The sequence below is a fragment of the Myotis myotis genome, unplaced genomic scaffold, assembly GCF_014108235.1.
Source record: "Myotis myotis isolate mMyoMyo1 unplaced genomic scaffold, mMyoMyo1.p scaffold_m19_p_7, whole genome shotgun sequence".
Taxonomy (NCBI): domain Eukaryota; kingdom Metazoa; phylum Chordata; class Mammalia; order Chiroptera; family Vespertilionidae; genus Myotis; species Myotis myotis.
The window spans coordinates 80,471,423-80,498,502 of record NW_023416379.1 but is presented as its reverse complement, the minus strand read 5'-3'; the positions used below and the strand labels follow the sequence as shown (position 1 = coordinate 80,498,502).

The following is a 27,080-nucleotide window of genomic DNA, read 5'->3' as shown; positions in this document are numbered from 1 at the left end:
CAGGATACCAGAAATAGAAGAAAAATATTAAAAGCTTTCAGAAAGAAGAAACATTTATTTTATTTTCCTAGAAATGATTTTATATGACTAAATATAATGATGAGTTACCTTTTCTAAAACTCAGTTCTTTAAAACTTATCCTATAAAACATTAATTTAATTTTTATAGTGAATACATAATAATGTAACAATTTATTTAGATTGATTATGGATTAAATATGATGAGTACATGTGTGTGCACGTGCATGTGTGTGTATGTGGTTGCTATTAAAATGAATTCCTATAATCAAAATAAAGTAAGAAAGAAAAAAAGAAAGAAAAAAAGGAGAGCCAAAGACTAATGCTATATTTTATAATATTTGAATAATATTAAATATTGAATAATATTTAATTCATTGAAATTTTATACAAAATAGACTTTGGTCAGACAACATGTGAGTTCTTTTGGCAAATAGTAAACATACAAAAGAAATTAAGCATAAGAATATTCAAGCAAAGACATAACATTACTAACTTTACCATTTTTTAAATCAAGAAAGCACTACCAAAACAATCATATTACTGCTCTATGTATTTCTAGTTTTTGAATCTGTACAGCGATCAAACATCATGTGTGTTTGCATGATGTTTCTCTGGAGATTTGAGGGAGAAAGAGAGGAAGAGAGAATCAATTAGCTAGGTATGTAAATACCAAATCAAAGAATAAAATAGATGGAGCTTCCTTACAGTCTTTTTTTTTTAAGTATGTTTGAGAATTTATTAGTTTTTTATGAAGGTTAAATTTTATTTAATTTAAATAATTGTCTTTTATTCTGAATATGTCCACACCATTTTGTGATGTCAGGATTATCTTTTTATCTTAATATGAAATAATGATAGTAGGTAGTTCTTTTTTGGTATTCTTTTTCATTAGATAAAAGCACTTGCAATTAAAACTAGTCTCTCAATACATATTTCTTAAGTGGATTCATGTATACATACATTATTGTTTCATTGGCTTTAGTTGTATAATCTTTGGGACTGAAGACATAGTAACTACATTTAAGAAAGTGATATGATTAGAAAGTGTGGATTCTATATAAATCTACTTCCATTGGGAATATATATGTTTATGCATCAAATATTCATCTTGTATCTACCCACTGGTCAAGAGTAGTCTTGACTATATATATATATATATATATATATATATATATATATATATATATATATAGAGAGAGAGAGAGAGAGAGAGAGAGAGAGAGAGAGATTATTGATTTCAGAGAGGGAGGGAGAGGGAGAGAGAGATAGAAACATCAATGATGAGAGAGAATCATTGACTGGCTGTCCCCTACTGGGGATTGAGCCAGCAACTTGGGCATGTGCCCTGACCGGGAATTGAACCAGTGACCTCTTGGTTCCTGGGTTGATGCTCAACCACTGACCCACACTGGCCAGGCTTGACCATCTGCTTTATGAGTCATATGCCCTCAACTAAACAATCAGTGAATATCAAGAGAAAACACAACACTATGCTAAGACATTTTTACACTGGGCATTTTCAGGTTAGGATCTTCCATTCTGGTCCACATTTTCGTTGGATGCTTTTTGTCCATTTAAACTTGATTCTAGATGAAGGGAAAGGAAGCTGAGGCAGAGGAATGAAACTTAGAGTTCAGGTTCCAAATGGTTGTGGCCATGATGCTCATGGAAATGATGGTCGTGTTCTCTCCACCGAGGGACCTTAAAAGAAAACAAGGTTAGGACATTTTATAAGCTTCTTTCACTGGGCCTGTCAGAGATTACTACTGAAATAAGGTATTTTCTGTAATTATTTTCCATGCTTAGAAAGAATAGTTTATAAAATTTGTTGGGGAAAAAAGAAAGAACAAAAATATTTACCACACCCACCCTGACTGCATTCCCTTTTCCCAAGTCTGTTCTCCCCAGAAATCTTGCTGAACACACCCAAACATCTCTCACTCTTAAGCTTTGCAGAAATAATTTGGGAGAAATTATTTACAGTGCAATAAAGAGGTAGAAACCGGAGGATAGAAAGAGGTTGATGTTTTGTTACTCAAAGAACCTCTTATTGTGAACTCACTGAGATTCTCCAACCTTTTACGTTCCACCAGCTTTTGCCTATGCTTCTGTATGTTATAAAATTTCATGCCCAGGGTCCCTATTATTTTAATGAGTAGGTTTTTAAATAACTCTCGGAGGAATGAAAGGACACTTGCTTCAGTCTTTTCTTCATATAATATCTTCTTTGGAAAATGCCATTACTTCTGATTTTATCTGTCTGCACACATTGCCTTAGTTTCTCTCTATCTAATGGGATTTCACTTACTTTCATCACACAAATGCACATACACACATCTAGGCTTGAGGTGAGCAAAACTCGCTAGTGGAGTCATCATTTACATCCTTATTTAGAATAGAGAACAGTACCTCCCAAAAGACAGAATCATCATAGCAGTTCTGGTCAGATGGTTGTCCCCAGATGGGTAACCTTAGAATCAAACCTGTGAAGGTGGGGAGAAGTCATGTTATGACACTGACGCTGATGAGAAAACGTACCTGCATAGTAATTAAGTAAATATTTACATTAAAGTAGTTACTGTTATAAAAGCATCCCCTTGCACTTACATGACTGTTGTCAGAAGTGTAGTACATTTTCAAATTTACCAATTGATATGTTTATGAATAATCTATCATGCTGAGAGCATAAGCTATGGGGAAGTGTTTATTTTTATGCTGACCTGTGATCAGCCCTCCAACAACAGCTGTTCCGATGGAAGAAGCCAGAGCAGCTGCTTGCATGACTGGGGTAGACCTAGGAAACAAAAAATAGAATAGAATAAAATAAAATAAAATAAAATAAAATAAAATAAAATAAAATAAAATAAAATAAAATAAAATAAAATAAAATATAAAAATCTTGCTTTCTGTTATTATGATTATTTATTTTAGTTTAGTTTTTCTGTCACCATTTATCCCCTCTACGACTTCTTCCACCTATACTAGTACCTCTCCACCCTGTAGTCACCACACTGTTTTCCATGTCCATGAGTTCTTTCTTTCTCTCTCTCTGAAAAACTTGGTATCAGGTTTTGATACGTGATCTGATTCATTCAACAAGTATTCACTGAGCTTCTCATGCCAGTTTCTCTTCTAGGCACTGAGGATAGAGTAATGTATACAACAAATATGAGCTTCTATCTCTCCTTACCCCATCCCAATAGCAGCAATTACAATGAAATTAAAAAGTCAGTAAGGTCAAAAAAGCTCATTTTAACAAATATTGTAGAGACAACTCATTAAAGACACTAAAGTATATCTTTATATGTCATCTTAGAAGTAGTTACCTTAAAATGAAATGTGTAAAAAATATACTTCAACTTTGGAAATTAAAGACTGTAATAGTAAGCTATTGGAATGCAAAAGGTGTTGCTACATGAATGACAAATGTACTATGAATGTAGGAATCTCCTTAGCACATGCCTCTCTTATCAGGCAATCACTAAACACTTTTTGAAAGATTGAAGGAGTGATTGTATGAAAGTAACCAACTGGAAAATGAGAGTGTGTTGGGGTTTCATCTTCATCATTTAAGGGAAAGGTGCACTAAATTCAGATTTCTTTTTATTTGTTTATTTAAAGGGTTTAAATATTTCTACTATATGAAAATTATAGAAATAATACATAATCATTGTAAAAATAATTTTAAAAACATTAATTAAAAAATAAGGGAAACTAATTTCCCTCAAATTTTACCAGTATAACATATAAAACATGTAGTTTTATAAAATGCAATCATATTATAATACTAATGTTCCCATTAGATCTCAATGTCTTTTTATGGCAGTAAATGTCATCTGGATCATAATTTTAGTTGCTACAGAGTATTACACTGTACAAATGTACTATAACTATCCAACTATAGGTGGGATATTTGGATTGCTTTCAGTGTTTTATATATTTTTAAATGCTGTGAGAATACATCCTTTTATGAACATTGTGAACTTGCCCAATAATTTCTCTAAAATGAAACTTATCTAGAAATGAGATTATTGGTAAAAGTTAATAAACTACACATGGGCTAATTCAAAGTTGTACATTTATGTCCCCATTTCTCTACTTTAGCTACCATTCTGTTTTGTCATTTGTTTAATCTTGTCAATTTAATAACTGAAGAATTGGTAACGTTTCCATTTGAATTTCTTTGATTACTAATGAGATATAACATTTAATATATACTTATTTGTTTGACTTTCTTTTATTGTAAGATTACTGTTAATTTTACCAGAATTTGCCAAGATCTTTTACAAGATATTAAAAGATATATTTGATGAAAAGTGTTCCATGATAAAAATAAGCTTGAAAAACACTTGTTTAAAAAGAAGTTAACAGCATTATTAACTTCTCATTGTCCTATGCTTACCAAGAAACCTGATTTGCATTTTAGTATTCTCAAGAGACACAATGTGGGTTAATAGTCTTGGCTCTTGGACTAAGTATATGAACTGGTGCACGGGGCATGTGAGTTTTACCTCCCTGAATGGGCCTTCCATAATTTCCCTCCCTACCACAACTCCTCCTGAGTAAATTGAGAAGTTGTTGCTAAACCTAGACCCAAGGACTAGACTCTCAACCTTGAAACCTACCCCAAATCTGGACACCCAGTCAGATCCAGCTCATGAGCCAGATAGACTGTTTCACTGCATCTGTGGGACTGGTCTAGGAATGATGCTCAATAATTCCTCTGTTCTTAATCATGAGGCGCCTCTTTAGAGTGTTTGCAGTGTTTATACACTATAACCCTAGGAGTTGGACTCATTGATGCATGCTTTTATCATGCTTGATTTAAAGCATTAAAACACTTTAGTTTTGGTCTTAAAAGCCTGTTAGGTGCTGGAGAGAACTGAAATAATATGTACATATTTTTGGAGATGCCTTCCAAATTTGTAAAAGGGGTAAAAAAATAAAACATACAGAAAACTCAGTCAAATATACAAATGGAAGAATGAAACATTTTATCTGGTAGGAAATGTGAATAAGCAAGTTTTTTAAATATTTATTATTGGTCTCAACAGGGTTAAATTTTAATCTGCTAAAATTGAAGAGGTTTTTCTTTTCAAATTATGCAACTCTAGCTGGTAGTAATGTTGAGGCATTTTCTTTATTTTTATTTTTTTTAAATTTATCTTTATTGTTGGAAGTATTACAGATGCCCCCCTTTTACTTCCCGTTGACTTCCTCCACCCCACTGCCCCCTTCACCCCTCAAGCCTTGACTTCACTATTGTCTGTCTTGAGACATTTTCAAACACACATTCACCTTTTCTTCATGGTTTGAGCGGTCTTTAAAAATTGAGCATTTTGTTTCCTCCTTTCTTGCTCTCTGAGTGATCTGCACTCTATGATCTTCCTAGCTGTTTGGCATGGATGATACTCATATCAAATTGCTTCAATATGGTTTCCTAAAAGTGACATCGGATGGCTTATGATACCACTTCCATGCTCCTGGATTTCATTGATAGCCATTCTTCTGCCCATTTAAATAAGCACCTAGGCCCCCTTTGGGAAGAATCTACATCTGCATGGGTTTTAGAGAACAAATGGTATAATTCTCTAATTTTACAGATGAGGATACAGAGCCAGAAGAGGATATAGGTTGGGTAACTTGTCAGAGGCCACATAACTAGTTAGTAGACAAGTTGGAGCCTCACACCAGTTTTCCTGCTTCTCCAGATCAAACTGCTTTCCATGTTATGCTGACTCATTCTTTTTTTTTTTTTTTTAATATATTTTATTGATTTTTTTACAGAGAGGAAGGGAGAGAGATAGAGAGAGTTAGAAACATCGATGAGAGAGAAACATCGATCAGCTGCCTCCTGCACATCTCCTATTGGGGATGTGCCCGCAACCCAGGTACATGCCCTTGACCGGAATCGAACCTGGGACCTTTCAGTCCGCAGGCCTACGCTCTATCCACTGATCCAAACCGGTTTCGGCAGACTCATTCTTAATTGTGTGAGTTGGATGGAAACTACTGCTGAGCTCATCACGTATGCTCAATATGCCCCATTTTGCTGGGATCAAGTAAAAGAGTAAGCCTATTGTAATCTGATGGTGATGATCAAATTGCCCTATCTACTTGAAGACAGTGTCTATGGTATATAAATTTAAATTAGCACTGTTAATTTACACAAAAAATACACCACAAAACAAAACCGAAATATTAATAATATTAAGACATCTTCCAATAAATTCTATTCTCTTCAGTAAGGACAATACTTACAGCTTTGGCCTGGACTGCTAAAGAACAAACTCTCTCATCACTGGATTTCACAGAGTGAGAGGAAACATTATTGGATGGTGGGAGGGGAGGCAGGAAAACCCACTGTTTCACTCACGTGTCAGATGCTCCCAAGGCCACTGCCACAATGCCTGCGAGGCCTCCTACCACACCAGGTAAGCCATGCAGGTTATGGACCCCACATGTATCATGGATCCTCAGTTTAGTAGCAAAAACTGGCTGAAATAGTAAAAAAGGGTAAAGCTTATTTCATTAGATATATAGGACTCTATAATTGAAATAAAAGATAATGCAAGAAACATTTTATCTACAGTCCACTTCTCCATCCAGGTCTAAAACCGACTTAAGCCAAATAATCTGAAAACACTGGTAGCAAAACTATTCCTTTTAGTGTTTGGTGGACGGATTTGAAGGCAAGTGATTTGAACTCTTACTCCTTCTTACTTACTGATCTTATCCTAAGTCCCCTTTTAAAAAGCACAGAGTTCTTAATTATACAAAACAAACATCATCAACTAAAATAGAACCAGAGTCATAGAAGCATCGAACAGACTGTCCAACCTATGAGGGAAGGCGGGGGGGTGAGGGGGTAAGAGATCAACGAAAGGACTTGTATGCATGCATATGAGCATAACCAATGGACACAGATGGGGAGGGGGGGTGAGGGCACATGCTGGGGCGTGGGGGTGGCCGGGGAGAGGTCAATGGGGGAAAGAGGAGACATGTTATACTTTAAACAATAAAGAATTTAAATTAGAAAAAAAAACTTTAATGGTACTTTGGAAAGAAACACAGTACTTGACATTCAATCCTACCAAGAGATAAATAACCAATATTGGATTCTTTCCAGCTACGCAACGGAAATCAGGAAAGAGTATAAACACTGGACACTAAGATGTGAATGGGGCCTTTGACAGGAAAGCAAATGACTCGCAACAAGGTGAGATGTTTATGAAAGCAATTGTCACAGCTTTTCTCTGCTGGTGGGATGTGAGAAGATGATGGTGCAGAATCAATGTTTCACTCAGCATCTGTCATACTTACAGTCAGAAACTTAAATCCAAGTACGGAGACCATTCCTGCGATGCTCCCAATGATCATAGAAACGTATGGGTGGATCTCCATGTCCGCACAAGTGCCCACAGCAACGCCTCCAGCCAGGGTTGCATTCTGAATGTGTACCTGTAGGGAGCCCAGAAACATGAGTGAAGTGAGCTGAACAGGCAAAGTTCAGGACTGAATGAATCGAGGACTCAGGGACCCCAGGGCACAATATTCAGTTGAAAAGACTATGAATTATTTTTTAAATGAGTTTTTTAAATATATAATTACAGAAAGCCTTTCCTCCAAGCAGTTCACAGAGTATCTTTCTTGCCAGGGTTTCTTGGGAGTGTATGAGTGATCAGAGACCAGTGTGGGGAGGGATGTGCGGAAATAAGAGAACGTGTAGTGGAAGGGTGAGGAGTGAGCAAAGCAATCATTCTATCCAGGTTTTGCCTGTTGGTGCTGTTTGGGAACACATTCGTGGTTGTCATGAGCCAACAGAGGCCTGTGGCTGTTGTGTGCTTTCTGAGTCTCTGTTATTCCAGGATTCGAGAGGGAATATAGAGACATTTAAAGGCATGCATTCCACATGAAAGACAACAGCTTTCCAAGTGTCATTGTACAGAGGACATTTGAGGATGGAGGAGAGTCGCCCATTTCTGTTTACCAGAATTCCTCAGGAAAATCTTATTCTTGCTGCCTGGACGAGGAGGAAGGTCCGCAGTACTTTTGAAAGAGAACAAGCTCGGCCAATGTGGTTTAGTGTTTGAGCATTGACCCAGGAACCAGGAGGTCACGTTCCATTCTGGGTCAGGGCACATGCCCAGTTTGTGGGCTTGATCCCCAGTAGGGGGCGTGCAGGAGGCAGCCGATTGATAATTCTCTCTCATCATTGATGTTTCTATCTCTCCCTCTCCTTTCCTCTCTGAAATCAATAAAAACATATTTTAAAAAAGAGAACCACTTGCACATAATTTCCCCCCCAATTTTCCTTCATGAAGCAATTTGTAGAGCATTGCTTGATAAAGGGACAATATTCTTTTCCTCCCTCCAGTTGGAAAAGAAAAGTGGCTGCTCTGAGGACCACTCCTTCACTGCCATTTCTCTAGCTCACAGGCAACAAAGTCAAAGGACCAACTTGGGGCATTAAAAAACAAGTTTATTTATTTTCTTTAAAAAATATTTTTATTGATTTTTAGAGAGAGAGGAGACAGGAGGAAGAGAGAAAGAAAAATATCAATATGAGAGTGGAACATCGATTGGCTGCCTCCTACATGCCCCCTACCAAAAATTTAGCCTGCAACCCAGGCATGTGCCCTGACCAGGAATCGAACTAGCAACCTTTTGGTGCATGGATGGTGCCCAACAAACGGAGCCACATGGGCCAGGGCAAAAATGCTTTATTTTGAAATAATTTTAGACTATTTAAAAGTTGCAAAAATACTGCAGAGAGTTTCCATATATCCCTCACCTAGTTTCTCAAGATGTTAACATCATACATAATCATAGCACTAGAAAATTAGCATTGCTCTAATACTCTTCAAGACCTTATTTGAACTCCAGTAGTTTTCCCACTTAATGCCCTTTTTCTTTTTCAGAATTTTATTCAGGATCCCACATTGCATTTAATTGTTATTTCTTTGAGAGGAATATTTGCAGTTAGGAAAATAGAATCAACTTTCCTTCTCTACTCTCTTTTTGCTTCTCTTGACATGTCCTGTTTTAGATTTTCTAAGAACGTGGTGATAGCTTTATTAACAGTTAGCTTTATTAGTAGAGAAAAATGCCTCAAATCTTTTCTTTTTGCATGATTATATTCACTCCTAGACTGTAAGTTTCTTGATAACACTTTAATTTTCCAAAGTACCAATTTGATGAAGAAAAGAATGAACACTTCTCTTCAGAATGTTCTTCAAGGTCTGCAGTGTTGAGATCTGTCCTGGCAGCTTAGCAGAGAAGCTGAAATGACCAACCATTCGTGTCACTTAGTGAAACTTCCATGAGGTTAAAGGGGAGCCTTTGCCACTCCAACATATGCTTTTCCTTGGGATGTTGTGTATTTTAAGTTGGCTCATTCTAAGAAATAAAAGACTCAAGAAAAACCTTGGATCTTCCCAGTAGCTGCCGAAAGAATTTAGATAGAGAATCTGGTCCAGGAAGGAAACTATGATCATTGATAACTCTACTTTCAATATGAACTAGGTGTGATAGATAGGGAGAAGCCCAGCAAGGACTTTTTGCTCAGTCTTCTCTGTGTCCTATTCTTAAAGATGGTCCAATAAACATTTGTTTAGCAAACATTTGCTTCTCCTCCTCCATGTGAATTGCTTTCTTCCCCCTTTGAAGTCCAAACCACTATCCCCTTTCCCCCTTAGTTCAAAATGACATATAAGCCTCAGCTGTCCCATTTGTCCTCAGATCACATAGTCGTGGGGATCCCCATCTGTACATACATAATTAAGTCTAGTTATTTTCTCTTGTTAATCTGTCTCATGTCAATTTAATTCCTAGGCCCAGCCAGAAGAGCTCAGAGGGAAAAGAAGACAATGTTTTCCCTCCCCACAGGGGTTCATATGACACTCACCATATCGAGCTTGCCTCGGTGCTCAACAAGGCTGGAGAATGCATAGGCTATGAGCACGCAGGCAGCAAGAGAGAAGTATGTGTTTACCACGGCCCTGTATTCTTTGTCTCCAGCTTCAGCAATGGCCGAATTAAAGCTGGGCCAAAATATCCATAAGAAAAGAGTCCCTGAAGTAAACCACAAAAAGAGATATTAGATCTTAATATGAGAGACAATCCAGGGGAGGCGATTTACCTTGGAGACTGATAATGTCTCTACTTTTAGGCTTTGTTACCTAAGAGTTAGGAGGAGAGTCAGAATACACAAAAGTAGTATTCAGAGGTCGTTCCTCCTTGAAGACCTTCACAGCCGTGTTGGAGTTCACCCTCCCTCGTGCCTGACCAAAGAGACAAGAAGCGAGCAAGTTCATCACTACTCACCAATCATTGCAAACAAGTCCGAGTGGTACACAGACTCCTCATTGTCATGTCCCCGTCTCAGGCCTGGTCGATATAAGACACCTGCCACAGCCAAGCCAAAGTAGGCCCCAAAGGCATGAATCGTCATCGATGCTCCAATATCAGTGGCCTGAAGGGGCAAAACATTCATGCAGAAGGTGAATCTGAATCTCGCTACAGGAGGAAAGTCAATGAAAGGACTGCTTTATGGGTTTAGCAATAAAAAAAAGTAGATCAAGAGAGAAAGAATTTGTCAGAGAAAAGGGGAGAAAGCAAGATAGTTGAATAGAAACACTAGGCTTTGGAGCCACATAGAACTGAATTTTAATTCTAGGTCAGGTACTTCCTTGTGATGTGGCTTTAGACAAATTACTATACTTCTCTGAATCTCAGGTTCTGTTAAATGGGCAAATATTTCCCAGCTAGCATAAATGAGACCACGTTTGTAAAGTACTCTGGTCCTTAGTGGGCACTCAATACATTTTAGGTTATGTTTCCAGGTTAGGGTAAGTCTCCATGAAATATTATGCTTGCCTGTGATACAAAACAAAGATAATGTTTGCATTTACTTGACATTACAGATAAAACTCACTTAATTGCAATTTAAAGATGTGAAGCTTCATAAAGCCTAGGTTGCCCTACCAGTGTGGCTCAGTGGTTAAGCAATGATCCATGAATTAGGAGGTCTGGGTTGAATTCCCAGTCAGGGCACATCCCTGGGTTGTGGGCTTGATCCCCAGTGGGGAGTGTGCAGGGGGCATGCAGAAGGCAGCCGATTAATGATTCTCTCTCATGATCAATGTTTCTCTCTCTCCTTCTCCCTTTCTCTCTCTGAAATCAATAAAAATATATATATATTTTTTTAAAAAAAAGCCTGGGTCTTTCCCATATTTTTTTCACTCTGCTATATGATGACATGAAAACTAGCCAGCCAGAGGTCCAAGATTCATTTGAATATATGTTAGGTCCCTTTTAGCATACTGTGTGGAATTGATCCAATGTTCTGCATTTCCTGCCCCTAGAGGGAATGTTCAGAGTACCAAACCCGAGGCATTGTTCTGTCCTTACGAAGACAGGAATATGATACTATATTAATTTACTTAAGATTTTCCTACTCAGTAAACTCCCATGTGCCATTCAGGTTCAGCTGAACTGTCATTTCCTCAGAAAGCCTTCCCTTGTCTCCCCAGTCTAAATCAGGTCTTTCAGTTACATTCTCTCATGGCCCCCTCTACTTATTTTTTCATCCTATGTATTCTAATTTATAGTAATATTTGTGTGTGTGTTTGCATGCACACATGCACACATATGCACATGCCTGTGAGTGGGTCAGAGAATGTATGCTTGTTTGTTTGATGTCTGTCTCCCCAATTATATTGTAAATTCTGTAATGACAGGGACCTTAACTCTTTTGCTTGTTATGGAAGCACCAACACATGATACCTAGAAGGTTGTCAAAATAATTGCTGTTGAATTAAATGTTCAATAGAAGCATACACAGCCTGTTGAAGAGTGCCCAGGAATATCCTATTTCTAATTCTTGGGCTTCTCAATGATATTTTTATGGAGAAGAAGAAATTTGACCTAGGCCTTAACAAAAGACTTAGGAAAGACTATTTACCTAGTAGTTGAGAAAGAAATAGGAATTGGTCGTTGGTAGGAAATATAATGCAGTAAGAAGAGTTTGGGAGTTAGAAAAATCTGGGTTTGAATTTAGATTCCAGCAAGTCATTTAGTATCTGTGCTCATGATTGTTTGTTTTTCTTCTTGTGTAAATATTAACAAAAATAACACCTACCTTATAGCGTTGTGATGACAAAACGAGAAATGTCTATAAAACTCCTGGTTCACAGTAGGCACTCAAATAAATGAGGACTGTTTTTACTATTTTCTGTGATATAACTCTTGCCAGGGTCTGTCCCTACATAGAGTGGGCATCCATTATGTGTTGTGACCACAAACCATGTCCAAAGTTAGGCCAGTATAAATCCACTAACACGTACCTTAAATATCTCAGCAACCAGATGTTCATTACCAGCAAAGACAGCAATTTCGATGATTGTCATGATCAGCATTTGGAGTGGGCTTATTTTCCCCAGGACAGCTCCAAAAGAAATCAGAACTGTGGCTGTACTGAAATCTGCATTTATCATGCTAAGGGAAAGAGAAAGAATACATTAAAGAATAATGCAAATCCCAAATAAAACTGTGAGTTGTAATAAACTATAGCATCACCTTACGCAGAGTGCAAGGCCCTTTTCCACGCCAGTCCTCATCAGTCATTTGTCCCAGGCCTGCTGTTGGCTCCTCCCACTTCCTAACCCCTCCTCTCTTCCATTCACTGTACACTCCTTAGTCACTCTAACATTTCCTTTATTTTAACCTACCTGATCTTTATCTCATTTAGGGTTTTACTTTATTTTTGTTGATCTGATAAATGACCTATTTTCTAGAGTATTTGCATTTCAAAAATAAACTTAGAAAAATGACTAATGGTAGATTTGCGTTCCCTGTAGCTGACATTAAAAGAATAACAATTTTATGCCCTTAAAGTCAGACCAGAGAAGACATAGACAGTCATGTATGATCCAGCTCAGTAGAGCAAGACATAGATTTGCCTCCTTGGATCCCAACCATCTTCTATTGTGTAAGGCAGACAATTTGCCTGCTAGCTCAGAGACTGGCTGTCAAGAGAATAAGCAGAGAAACAATTGCTCTGAAAACACAATGTTTGAAAAGTAAAAAAAAAATGCTTACTTTTTTATTCCAATGTGGATTTTATGTCCATGGCTGTGCAGGATCCCCTGCATAAGAGTGCCCCATTGGAGGCCCAGAGCAGCAATCAGTAGGTTGATGCCCACACTGCTGAAGCCATATTTCTTCAGGAAAGTCATGAGGAAGCCAAACCCAACAAATATCATAACATGCACATTTTGGAACACTGCAAAAAAGCAAAGGGGGGAAATCTGCATTAGGGGAGCACAAAGGAAGTGTTATATCATAGAATATCCCATTTATTTAATGCGACAGCCTTTGTGCAAGACACTGTAAAGGGAGAACATTAACTGGGCAGCCAAAGGCCAGGTTCCAATGGCAATCATGAGACCCTGGGAAAGTTATTCAGTGTTTGAGCCTTTTCTTGGAACATTGTGTAGTATCATAGTGTGTTCTTCATCCTCTGCATGAAGAGTTTCCCTTTACCTTTCCCCTGAAGAAATCTTTACAAAGCACAGTACAAGCATCACCCCCTTCTTGTAGGTTTTCCCAGTACTACAAGGGAAAATTAATATTTTCTAGTGTCTTTCACACAGCTTTCTGTATATACTTCAGCTTTAGCATCAGTCACATTGTGTTGGCATTTATTTAGCATGTGTCACACTGTAACAGGTGGTCAATGAGGTGTCCTTCTGCACTATATAGCGAGTTTCCTTATTTAAGAGATTAGGACATATTCACTCATTACTCCCCAGGGTTTGGTATAAAAGCCTGCATATAATAAAAAAGGCAATAATGGTTAAGTGAATGAACTAGTCTCCAATATCAAATGTGTATAAATAATAGTATCAGCCCTGGAAATCTTACCAAATCACTATTTGAGTCAAATGAGATAATGTGTTTGTTAGCAATTTCTAAACTGATGTAAAGAAGGCTGTATCTTTCGGGGAAGCAAATACTGGACTTGGTATCTGGATATATAGGCTCCGGTTCCCAAATTCTATCACATGATTGTGTGACCTTGGGCAAATCATTTATTTTCTGTGGGCGTCAGTGTTCTCATCTGCAATACTGAAAAGATCCTGTTTCACAGAGTGACTCTGAGTGGGATAATCCTCTGTGGGAGGGAGTATCAGTAATGTGCTATATAAATGAAACACATGACTAAATGGAGATTGTCAAAACACGGCCTTTTCCTCCAGAAATTTACAGCTTAGTTGGTGAGACATATATTTGGTAGAACCATATGAAATTGACATTTTTGCATTGAATTTACCAATGAAAGTTGGACTATTGGCAATTTCTTATGGTTCAACTCAATAGATACTCAAAGCAAATTAAGACCAAACTGGGAACAAATATAAAACCGGAGCTAAATTAAACCTATAAGTGTTGAATTAATATTAACCACTGTGGCCTGATGTTTAAGTGCAAATAGGCATGAGGGAGAACATGCCTAGAAGCTATATCTCAAAGGAACCTGACATTAGCATCCAATTAATTTACCCAAAGGGTGGACACAGGATTTCAATTCAGGCCTGATGACACCTGCTCCTCCATGCATGGAGCACTGTGGGGTGTAAGGATAACCAAGGCAGAGTCTTGGCCTCGCCAGCACTCGGAGACCTGCTACTACCTCTTGCCTCTCTCTACCTCTGTTCTCCCATCAGGCTTAGCCCACGGTGAGTTTAGGGTGGGAGACGATGACCCTGGGGTCTGTCTCCTGCAGGAGAGGCTTTGATACACTGGGCAGATCCCCCACTTAGCACTGAAAGATCTATTCCTGCCCTAACTGGTTTGGCTCAGTGGATAGAGCATAGGCCTGTGGACTGAAGGGTCCCAGGTTCGATTCTGGTCAAGGGCATGTACCTTGGTTGCGGGCACATCCCCAGTGGGAGGTGTGCAGGAGGCAACTGATCGATGTTTCTCTCTCATCGATGTTTCTAACTCTCTATCTCTCTCCCTTCCTCTTGGTAAAAAATCAATAAAATATATTTTTAAAAAAAAGAAAAAAAAGAAAGATCTATTTCTTCCTTTTCCCTCGCCGTAGGAAGTGCTGCTAGATGATAGCCCTAAGCTCTCAATTCTCTTGTCAATGTCACAGTCCTTTCTTAGGGTAACCTGTGCCCCATGACTAATTCACATGAGCATCGCCTGCCTCAGGAAAGGACCACATGTACATCTCCTGTTAGCTCATCCTAATCTCAGAGTTTCCTGTTGGGATCAGCTGAAGCCGCACCTCTCTCTATCCAAACCCTTCTGCTACAGGTGTGGATCCTTAAGGCATTCCCTAAGAAACCTCTTTCAGGCTAACGTCTGTCTTTGAATTTGTTTCTTGAGGAACCCAATCTGCAGCATCTTCCCTATGGGCTTCACTCCCCACCCCCAACTCCACAGAACTTTCCTGACTTTCTCCCCTACACAACTTGTATACCACATTTATTTGAAACATTGCCAATTAAATCCGACAAACTAATCTGTGGCATTGATCACACCCAGATGTGGATGAAGAGCCTGGTTTTCCTAAGGTTCCCAACATTTAAAAAGGGCCCCTGGAGGCCTGGGAACTTAATATCAAGTATTACTCTATTGCAAATAACAGAATAGACATCATAGATTACGTCACTAGGTTCTTTTGCTGGTCTCGCAGCTAGTCTGTTTAGTATGAGTGCAGCAAATGTTCACATAAAGAGACAGAAACCAGGCCAGTCTTTCATGATCCAGGCACACTTTAGTGTCAGTCATGCTTTCAACCCCATGCACACACTGAGACTTTGGCCATTTCATTGTTCCTTGGAGCCCCCTCCCTAGAGAGACAGGATGAGGAGGGTGAGAAAGGAAACAATCCATCTCTGGGAATCATCCCTGGTCAGCAGCTTTGAGGAAAGACACAGAGGAGAAAGCTGCAGTTTTTACCTGCTGCTGGACATCTGTTACCTAAGATCAACTTGTTTGATTTTTGAAGTATGGGTGACCATATACACTCCTCTTTCTTTACAAGTTGTTTTTCCTCCATTTATTTTGTTTATGTAGACGTTTAATATAGATCATCAGCTAAGTTGGAGAACAAACTAAGTCAATATACTCTAGTACATAGCTTATTCTCTGGCTTTACTACGTCTTTCGTGGACAATTTTTCCTCCTTAAAGGAAGGTTTCGATTACATGAAGTCCAAAGTCTCTTTCAGCTCCACAATTTGTTTACAGCTACAGAGACAGAACAAAAATAAGGACCCAGTTCTACTGACTTCACTGTTGTTTTTTAATTACACAAAGTTATTTTCCTGAACATCCTTTGCTTTTTTATAAATTAGAGTACTCTTGTTCTTCCTGTGATCTACCGATTTTCTTTTATTTTTAAAATATTTTTATTGACTTCTGGAGAGTCAGGAAGGGAGAGGGACAGAGAGAGATAAACATCTATGTGAGAGCAGAACATGGATCAGCTGCCTCCTGCATGCTCCCCACCAGGGCATCAAGCCTGCAACTGGGGCATGCACCCTGACTAGGAATCAGGCTGGCAATCTTTTGGTGAACAGGTCGATGCTCAGCCAACTGAGTCACACAGGCCAGGGCATGATTTTAAAGCAGTCAGTAACCAACTATTGAAAAAATTGTTTTATATGATTTTGTAATGGCTCACACTGGTAGCAATAATTTTTCAGATTCTGTCCCCATTCCCCTTTGATGGAAAACCAGACATTTTCTATGGAGGGAGGAATTTCTCATATTAACTGTGCTCCAATATTTTTCCTCTCTGATTTAATTCTTGTTACTACTTTCTGCTCCAAGGGGGCTTAAGACCTCATCTATTTTGTTGCTAAAGAGAGCTAACAAAGTTGTGAAAGCTCTCGACAGATAATGATTCTATATAAAATATATGGATTAAAAGGTTTATAAATAATTATGATACTGTATTATCTTTCATTCTGCCATAAGATTCTGTGGGTGGGGACTAGGAATAGGGCCACAAGTTTAGTGTTCTGGTTCAAGACTTCCATTAAAGGAATAAAGAACCTTCTTTGTAGAGGAAAAAAAGGAATTCCCTTAGTGGTTTGAATGTGAAGTCTTCTGACAGGTCTAAGAATTGCCAAGACACATCTACATCAGATATTCTCAATCAGAGGTGATTTTAGCCTCCAAAATAAATTTGGAAATGTCTGTTGTTTCTGTTCTACCTTACTTCCACGTTTGCTTTGCAATAGGATATCTTACAAGCCCTGATAATTCAACATGCTTAAAATGCAACTGATTATTCCAACTCACCTCTGCCATCACTGACAGCCAGACAAAATGAAATGGAACTCTTCTTTTCCTCTATTTCCTGTGTATGCCTGCTGCCTACAATATCCTTTCCATTCCACACCCAAAACTTCTTTACCTGGCCAACCAGATACTCTACACAGTATTACCAGACCCGGCTGTAACACTGTGCATGTCCTCTTATTTTATGTCATTTGTTTATGCGTTTACCTGTTTTGTTACTCTATGTGCTCGCCTATCATTTATTCAGATAGACAAATGAGCCAGCACTGCCAGTTAGGCACTCTTTCAGGAGAAAGTGAGTGCAAGTCTGAAGGTCAAAATCATGAGGTGCTTGTCCATGATAGATCCCCACAGAAAGTCTGGCATGTGTAGCTTTTCAGGAAATGCCTATCATGTGTGAATAAATGGACCACTGGTGAGGGCCACTGAGAATTGATCTAACTGGGACTATAGGACTTTATTCAGAAACTAGAGGCCCAGTGAAGGGTGGGTCCCTCAGCTTGACCTGCACCTTCTCCGATCTGGGAGCCCGCAGGCGAGCCCTCTCCAATCTGGGAGCTCTGACAGCTTAGGCCCACTCCCTGTGGTTCTCTGCTCTCTGCGGGGCCTCGCCGCTCCGTGCCCGCTGCCCAGAGGCTCTCAGTGGACCAGGGATGCTTGCCTCATCGCCACAGCGACAAAGTAAGTATTCTTCCAGGCCACTCACTCTGCCTGCTCTCAGCGGCCACCCCAACACGACTGGGGGACTCCGGCGGGGCTGAGAGGACAGGGCACGGTCATCTTGTGGCTATGGGCACTCCCATCTTTGTGATGGAGTGATGGTTAATTTGCATATAACCCTTTTATTAGATAGGATATTGTTTTCTGAATAAAGTGTTAAAAACTACCCAGCTCACTTTCTAGTTAGGCATTTGTTAGCTTTCTTGTTATATTTTGTTTTTCAGTGGTTGAGGGTCAATAAGGTGTTTGCATCCACATAGCTTTTTGCTCTTAGTGAGTTCCAATCTTTGAACCATTGGGATTGTTGAACTCTTTTCTCAGAGAATAGTATCCTGAAGATAGAATCTTTCCTCCTCCACTTGCCAAATATTTTAATTTCACATATTTCAAATATTTAGAAAAATAATATAATTAACACTATACTATTCATCTAGATTTATCAATCATAAATATTTTCTTCAGGTTTACATGTATGTATTCTTATAAGCCATTTGAAAGTCATTTTGCTCCAAACAACCAATATGAATCTCTTAAGCAAAAGTACATTCTCACAAATAACCACAATATTATTCTCACATCCAAAAAATACCATATTGATACAACTATATCATCTAATATAGAATCTATATTTAAATTTCTCAAGCTGTCCCAACTTGTTCTTTTATAGGGTTTTTTGACCCATTATCCATTCAAATTTCATACATTTTCTTTGTTATATGTCTTTAGACTCTTAATTTAGATCAGTTTTCTCACATGCTTTTTATTGGTCATGAAGTTTTGTCGAAGTAGAAGTGTCAACCAAATTCACAATTGACAATGACAGATCAAAACACACACATGTGATTGGCGCTAGCGAGAGTTCTATATGTATCATGCATGCACAAGTCAACTTAGCCATATATATATATATATATATATATATATATATATATATATATATAATAAACTTGCTTAATTAGACCTGCTTTCTGATGTAGCTAAACTTTTTTCAGCCCAGTGAAGCACCCCAACTTCTCTTTCAAGTAATTGTCAGCAACACAGCAATAAATATCAACATGGAGCAGATTATTATTGTAGATCACTCAGGGAGAACAAAGGGTAAAATGTTTAACTGCAGCAGTGTTTGACTATATTCTGCACAGTAAGAAAACCTGAAGTCATTTTCAAAGTCCACCATTTCTTACTTCTTTTCAGTTGGGTCAAGTTTCCAAGCTTTCTAAATCTCCATTTTCTGGCTAATGAAAAGAAAATAGGATTCCACCGAGTCTCCTATCTACCTACTCCAGGACTTCTGTGAGGATCAAATGAGATGAGGAATGGAAAAACGCTTCACAGACATTTAGTTAAAGTGTAAATGTTTTAACCTCGCTATAAAGCAAGTCGTGTTCCTGGGCTGAAGAAACTGCAAGGAGGCTAGTTGCTAGGGAGAGGAAGCTGGGTGGTGCTACATGACATCATTACCCAGATGGACACTTAGCATATTAGTCTTTTATATATAAAGACTAGAGGCCCGGTGCACGGATTCATGTACCAGTGGCGTCCCTTGGCCTGGCCTGTGCCGTCTTGCAATCCAGGACCCCTCAGGGTATGTCAGAGAGCAGGTTTTAGCCCAATCCCTGCAGGCCAGGCTGAGGGACACCACCGGTACATGATTGGGGCCAGAGAGGGACCATGGGAGGGCTCCAGGGTGTGTCCGGCCCAATTCACCCAGTCCCAATTGGCTGGACCCCAGCAGCAAGCTAACCTACTGGTCAAAGTGTCTGCCCCTTGGTGGTCAGTGCACATCATAGCAACTGGTTGAATGGTTGAATGAACGGTCAGACACTTTGCATATTAGGCTTTTATTATATAGGATGTCTCACAGCTTGCATTTGTTTGATTGCTTCACTATAATTAGAATTCAACAAAATGTTTTGGTAGGAATGTGATACAAGTGGTATTATGTACTTCCCATTTTATCACACCAGGTGACACATAATTCCTTTATCCTGTTACTGTGATGGTAAGTTTGAGCACTTGGTTAAGATTGTTCTGGGAGATCACTTCCTTATGAATGTACTTTTTGCCCTCTAATCAATATGTAATCTCTGGCCTGCCGGGTGATGGTTTAGTAGGTGAGCATTGACCTATGAACCAGGATATTATGGTTTGATTCCCGGTCAGGGCACATGCCCAGGTTGCAGGCTTGATCCCCTGTGAGGGGCATGCAGGAGGCAGCCAATCAATGATTCTCTCTCATTATTGATGTTCCTATCTCTCTTTCCCCCTCCCTTCCTCTCTGAAATCAATAAAAAATATATTTAAAAAAAGAACTAAGTAATCTCTGGGGTAATTCTTTCAGACTATGTATTCTCCAATAACTCTTCACCTAATCGTTTTACAGCCATTGATAAACCATGCTGGAATCAATTACTATATTTTTAATTACAACATGTTAATTTTCTATATCTATTACTTCAATTAAATTAATGAATTGGCATTCTCTGTAAAAAAACTTCTTCCTTCTCCCCTAATTCTTCTTAAGGAATATATCTATGAGCTCCCTGTTTGTCTCAATGTGACATGATCTATTACTATTACTATTATCATTATTATTTTTAATATCCTGTTTATTCCTAATTTGTGTAGTTAGTGCTCCCTCAAGGAGGACACTGCTTTCTTTTGACATACTCCCATCCCATTAGCCTTTATGCACTTGGCTTACCTTGTGCTGTCTTTACCCTGACCTGGAACTAGCAATTTCTCCAAAGAGCTGCTGAGTGGGGAACGGTACGTAAAAACCAAAATTTGGGTTCTATTTGTGCCTTTTGCTATTTTTTTAAGTAGACAAAACTATTCAATTCAAAGGCAACACACAGGGACCCAGTGGAGGCTGGTATCTTATTGTAAACTCATAAACCACATATAGTATGTTACAATACTGCACTGTAACAATTCTAGGTAATATTTAGAATGGCAGCAATTTCCAAGGAATTTTTTTCACTGCATAAATGAGTTACCCTTTGCCTGAAACATACATCTAGATTTGCTAAATCTTTTGGTAACAAATGAACTGAATGATATCTGAATAAATATAGAAACAAAGTCTTAGATGTAGACTTAAAAATAAATAATTGTATTTAATCCATTGCTAATATAAATATTCACAAAATAGTTTCTATTGCTATGTACACCCTTTTCCAGTTTACCTATATCTAACATGGTTATCAAAATGTAATTTGCAGATATCAGGGGTCTGATAGATTAAAATTATTGCATGTAATTCTAAGATGTTATTTGCCTTTTTCAGCATATTGGTATTTCCACAGATGGTGAAACATAATGGCACGTAAAATTACTAGCATTTTAGCATGAATAAAAGAAGTGACACCAAACTATACAAGTAGTCATGGGAATTTTTTTTACCACCACACACTTGGGGGACCCAGTTTTTCTTAATAATTCCTCGACGAAGCAGTAAAAATTGTTCATTTTAATTATTGACTTTCTCATGCATGTCTTTTTAATATTATCTATGAATCTGTATGCTGAAATGTAGTTACACACAAAGTACTACTGAAACATGATGGTCTTCTCAGAACAAAAGGCACTTTTGTTATTGTTGGAGTTAAGAATGAAATGAGCACCTTTTTTCATGGAATTCCATTTTTACTTAGAACAAAGACTGATGTAGACTATGGTTTTTCAGATAGGTATTGATGTTTCCTGAAAAATGAATGAAGTAAGGCTATCATTTCGATAAAAAAAAATGACAGCACTTGTTGCCAGGAATACTGACTGAATTTTTAAACATTTAGAGTTTTGGAAAGTTTGTGTCTGTCACTTACAAGCTTATTAGCTTTCTAATACTTCCCAAAGGCTTCCTGATGAGATTATTGATGATATTAATAAGTATACTTAAAAATAATATGGATGAAATATGTCAATGTTTGGAATACCTGCATAGCCATGAATTAATATTTTTCTTATGAACAATATAGAATGCTATAAGATCACCCATTGCTAAAAGATCCATTCAAAGTGCAAGATAGACCAGTGAATTTTAATGTAATGAAGTACCAAAAGATCATTAATATAGTTTTACTGTCTCATAGGCATCACTGTGTTTGTAGAATCTCTAATAAAATGTTAACAAGCCTCAAAGGGCTTTCTTCTTAAACTTTACTTTTCTCCAGTCTGTGTGCATGTTAGCAAGGATTAGCTCACAGTCATGGTCAAGCTTTATTCCTTGTCAAATTATTTGCCTCAACAGTGTGACCAACACTTTGCTAGATGCCATGGCAGCCAAAGAGCATCCAGTAGAGCTAGTTTATCAAATGCGTATGTCGGGTTATTCACGACATGAAGTGCCATTCAGGAGTGCCACACATTCCATGGTTGTGCCCTGGGATGAATGCTAATCCCAGGCCTGTATAAGTAACATCATTTTATTATTATTATTATTCACAAAAGCACAGCAGTATGCAAGGAAATGAGAAAGAGATATCTGATTGAATTTGTTTAAAATACAAATATCTTACTTTACTTATTTGTGAAAAACTCGTATGCTCTACCACATTGCAATTGAGAACTGTTGAAATACACTGTGAACCTGGCTGGCATAGCTCAGTGGTTGAGCATCAGCCTATGAACTAGATACAGGGGTCCTCAAACTTTTTAAACAGGGGGCCAGTTCACTGTCCCTCAGACCGTTGGAGGGCCGGACTATAGTTTAAAAAAAACTATGAACAAATTCCTATGCACACTGCACATACCTTATTTTGAAGTAAAAAAAAAAAAAAAAAAACGGGAACAAGTACAATATTTGTATTTGCATGTGGCCCGCGGGCCGTAGTTTGAGGACCCCTGATAGAAGGTCATGGTTCGATTCCCGGTTAGGGCACATGCTCAGGTTGCAGGCTTGATCCCCAATGTGGGGTGTGCATGAGGCAGCTAATCAATGATTCTCTTTCATCATTGATGTTTCTATCTCTCTCTCCCACTCTCCTCCTCTCTAAAATCAATAAAAATATTTTTTTAAAAAAAGAGAAAAGAAATACGCTGTAGCTTCTTAGGCAGGGACTGACCTCCTCTCTGTTTGAATCCCTGCACCTGGCACAGGGTAAGGCTCCAGGAGGCCCCCCAAAACATCTGTTGACTTGAACATTGCCTCTTAATGAGTTAATATTTAATAATCTTCTCTCCAACAACATGCTGTTCTACAAGTTTTGTGCAAATTCATTGTTTAAAATGTAGGAAAAAATATACATGTACAACCACAATCATGTAGTTCCTGGGGCTATTCTACACAATATTTTAACCAGGGATAATATTGGTGACCTAGAAGATTAGTATTAGCCATAATTTTAGGTCTTGTTTCCACTTCATAGAAGAGAGAATGTTGAATTGAGTATAGATTGGGTTATGGACAGCATTTTGAAGGAGTGAAGATGCCTCCCATGTAAAATTTCACTGTGTGTTTTGCTTAATGCCCAGCACCCTCTATTGATTGAAGCCTCCCTCCCTTCCCCCACCCCCTGTCCATATCCTGGCCTCACTGCTTTATAAGTGAGGAAGAGGTCACCGTCATGGTGGTGGTGGTGGTGTGTGTGTGTGGGGGGGTGGGGGGGGACTGTTTGTAAGTAAGAAACTTTTGTTGGTTTCAAGGACAACACAATAATTGTTCATCATCACTATTATTGCCAACTGTAATTTGATGTTTCCTTTACAGAGTGAAAAGAAATCCTGCCTTTGATATCATTTTAGATTCCTTTATTTTTGTTTTCATGTTTGACGCAGCTGATATATCAGAAAATCCTGCCTGCTACACTTTCAGGCTAACATTTGACCATTTCTCAGTACTTCCTCCGCTACCACCTTGGTGAAGCCTGCTATCATGTCTCTGCTGGGTGACTGGACTGGTTTCCTAATATGCCTTTCTACTCATCTCTGTCACCCGCTGCAATCTATTCTCCACTTAACAGCCAGAAGAAAGCTTTAAAAACCGAAGTCACAACAAACAGATCCTCCTCTCAAAGTCCTCCAGCGGCTTCTCAACTCACTCAGCATAAAAACAAAGAACTCACAATGCTCAAGCAGCACCCAGGCTCTCACACCTCTGACTATTCTCTCCACTTGCTCACTACATATATTAAATACCCCAGTGCCTTTGCACGTGCAGTTTCTTCCACATAAAACGCCCTTGTCCAAATATCTAGGATATGGCTTACTCTCTTGCTTCTTTTAGTTTTATTTACTGTCACTTTAAAGCAGAAAGATCTAGACCAGTGCTTTTCAACCCTTTCACCTCATGGCACGCATAACTAATTACTAAAATTCTGCGGCACACCAAAAAACATATTTTTTGCCACTGTGACAAAAAATAGGTATAATGTTGATTGATTTACAAAAAAATAATAGTAATTACATATCCTTTTTAATCCAAAGTAACTTTAAAAAAATCAAATGTCTATTTGTATTTAAGAATGTCTGGTACCAAGAATCAGATGCAATCTTATTACATATCATGACCAATAAGATGCAACTCTATTATATGACTGATATATTTATGGTTCAAGACAGGGCATTTACTGCTGACAGCTCTTGTTCTGTTGAGCATTGAAACTTTTAAAATTTAACAATCTAAAGGAAAAAGAGGTCAGGTATTACATATTTTAAAAATTCTTGTGGTACACCAGTGTGCAGTGGCACACCAGTTGAAAATCGCTGATCTAGATTATACATTAACTGCCTGTCTCAACCAGCTTTCTCATTTAAACCACGGGACAATAAGACAATTTAAGTGACTATTTTATAATTCTCTCAAGGACAATACAGGATTGGTATCATTCTAGATGCATATGATAGAAGTTAATTAATTGCAAGCAATGGTAGCTTGGCCTATTAAGACTTACTTCTGTCGCAGCACCCTGGTTGTGAAAGGCTGAAAAGACATCCTCCCTTGTTCAGATGTATCTATTTCATTAATATCGCTTCATGTATCGCTGTGGCATTTTATTACCATCTAAATGTGAGCGTATGTATGTGTACATATATAAATTAAAAATAAATACTTTTATAAATATTAATATACATATATATTTGTATGTTTGTAGTCAGTCTTCCTGGAACATAAACTTCATAAAGGCATGGACATTGCCTACATCGTTTTGTTTTATTCACTTCCTAGAACCTAGAGCTCTGAAGATTGTTTTACAAGAATTGGGAGCTTAATAAATATTTTCTTAATAAATCATGAAATGAATTAATTTTCCTTTTTTTTTTGCAAGCAAAGTATAAGGGTGATATGATTGCTAAGCAACTGACAAAATGAGCATATTTAGTAATTCTCTCCAACTTATTTTTTACCCTCAAATTTTGAATTGAAGTTTTACCTAGGAAATTTTTATGCTGGAACTTAGAGAATTCAGCTTGAATTATGCAAATTATGAGGCTCTCAAGATAACCTTGCTTCAATAACACTCATCTTAGATCATAGTTTGGCATTTTATCTGGTATATTTTGTTTACATGTGGACCAGATAACAGAGTTTTAGAATAAAGAGATCATATTTCTTTTATCTCTGAATAAGTTTGCTGTAGCACATGCTTGGTATGAAATAAAAACACTTATTAGATGAATAAGTGAAATGTACAAAAGCATGTAGATTTGAACAAACTTCTGATTTGTGTTTATTTTCTAGCTTGAAAATTATGAAATTATTTAATCAAGGACCTTCTTAGACATCTATATACTGTACATAGAACTAGACTTGAAGTCTGACTCTCCACTTTATGGTTCTAACTCTTAACTTGCAATTGTGCATTTCAGCTGAGTCATGTAGCTCTAGATCATTTCTACATGAGAATACTCCCCACTTTAAAAACTCCTTCGAAATGTATATCAATGAGAAAACAAATGTCAAATTGTTTCTTAAAAGCTTATACATTTTTTATGAAACTATAATAGCATTGCTACCATTTTAAATAATTTTAACTGTTTAAAATTGTTTGAGCCTCATTTAAAAAAATAAACAATCTAGATAAGAGAAATATATTGCTACTGCCTTTCATGGTTACTGAGGTACCAAACAGGCCTGCTTCATCATAGGCTATTAGTGTATGTATGGTAGTAATTGTCATATTAACTATTTCATAGCTTGCTCTTCCAAACTTGAGATTAAATTCATTCTTTCCTCTGTCACCATTTTCAGGGAAGGATTCTGCTTTTAAAATGTTAGGTGTTCACAATTTTCATCTCAAAGGAACAAACTTCCTTCCTTTCAGAATATTATAAAACCATGAGCACATTCATTTCAATTAAAGCGCTATTTATATCCTATATGATCCCAAATGACTACTTCTTATATCTTAGGGCTCCAAAAAATCCTGGCTGCTCTTCAAAATACTTCAATTTGTTTCTACTCTCTCTCTTCCAAAGTTCCTTTTTATTTATTTTTTATTTATTTATTTTTATTTTCGGTGGGATGTGATATTTTTATACCTTGCAGGACTAATGAATACTTCAAAGGAAAAATAAGGCCATTTAGCCATGGGTAGGCAACCCAAAAAGTTTATCAATTATTTTAATTTGTAGCTTCTTGTTCTGATATTTTAATAGACACATATTCTATCTAAACACCGTAATTACAGAGACCAGATGCCACAGCATAGACTTATAATACCCTTAGTACTTACAACTGTCACATAATTCTATGAGGGGCTCCAATGTGGAGCTCAAGTGGCTACAGCATTCAAAAATTTCACATTCTGAGAACCTGAAGAACCTAAAATGTATAAGAAGTAGATTGCCTACTCACGAGGGTATAATTCAAAGAATCTGTCCACATCTGTTGAATTGGAGCTGCGGAGCTGCTGGCGAATATTCTGATCCGTTTCATACTGAACAAATAATCCAAATAAAACAATCATGGCAACCTCCAGGCCAATGGCCATGAGAGGGAATTTGAACCTCATGTTGGTGGCAAAGGACAGAGGCACACTGTGGGTTTCACAGGCTGCGGGAGGTTGATAAAAGC

At 37.9% G+C, this 27,080-nt stretch overlaps 1 protein-coding gene across 2 annotated transcripts; it reads right to left on the bottom strand.

Annotated features, from left to right (window-relative positions):
- Positions 1–1,334: 1,334 nt before the first annotated feature.
- On the bottom strand, positions 1,335–27,080 carry RHAG (Rh associated glycoprotein). Of its 2 annotated transcripts, XM_036317904.1 has the most exons (10): positions 26,862–27,080; positions 13,122–13,305; positions 12,368–12,518; positions 10,347–10,494; positions 9,928–10,094; positions 7,344–7,481; positions 6,397–6,518; positions 2,741–2,814; positions 2,430–2,503; positions 1,335–1,721 (listed from the first exon to the last, which is right to left on the bottom strand). In XM_036317904.1, exons 1-10 carry the CDS (start codon positions 27,016–27,018, stop codon positions 1,647–1,649), a joined length of 1,290 nt encoding a protein of 429 aa, XP_036173797.1. In that variant the 5' UTR covers positions 27,019–27,080; the 3' UTR covers positions 1,335–1,646. The 2 variants fall into 2 exon arrangements, 1 of the variants encoding a protein (XP_036173797.1); XR_004968919.1 differs by lacking the exons at positions 1,335–1,721; positions 2,430–2,503 and adding an exon at positions 3,009–3,159 and having other exon boundaries at positions 2,752–2,814; positions 26,862–27,078.

Excerpts from the sequence above, each read along its gene's own strand:
- RHAG (XM_036317904.1), bottom strand. The coding sequence starts at position 27,018 with ATGAGGTTCAAATTCCCTCTCATGGCCATTGGCCTGGAGGTTGCCATG. Across the intron at positions 10,495-12,367 it reads TGGTTGCTGAGATATTTAAG|GCCACTGATATTGGAGCATC; the intron begins GTACGTGTTAGT and ends TTGCCCCTTCAG. Across the intron at positions 6,519-7,343 it reads TTGGATTTAAGTTTCTGACT|CCAGTTTTTGCTACTAAACT; the intron begins GTAAGTATGACA and ends TTACTATTTCAG.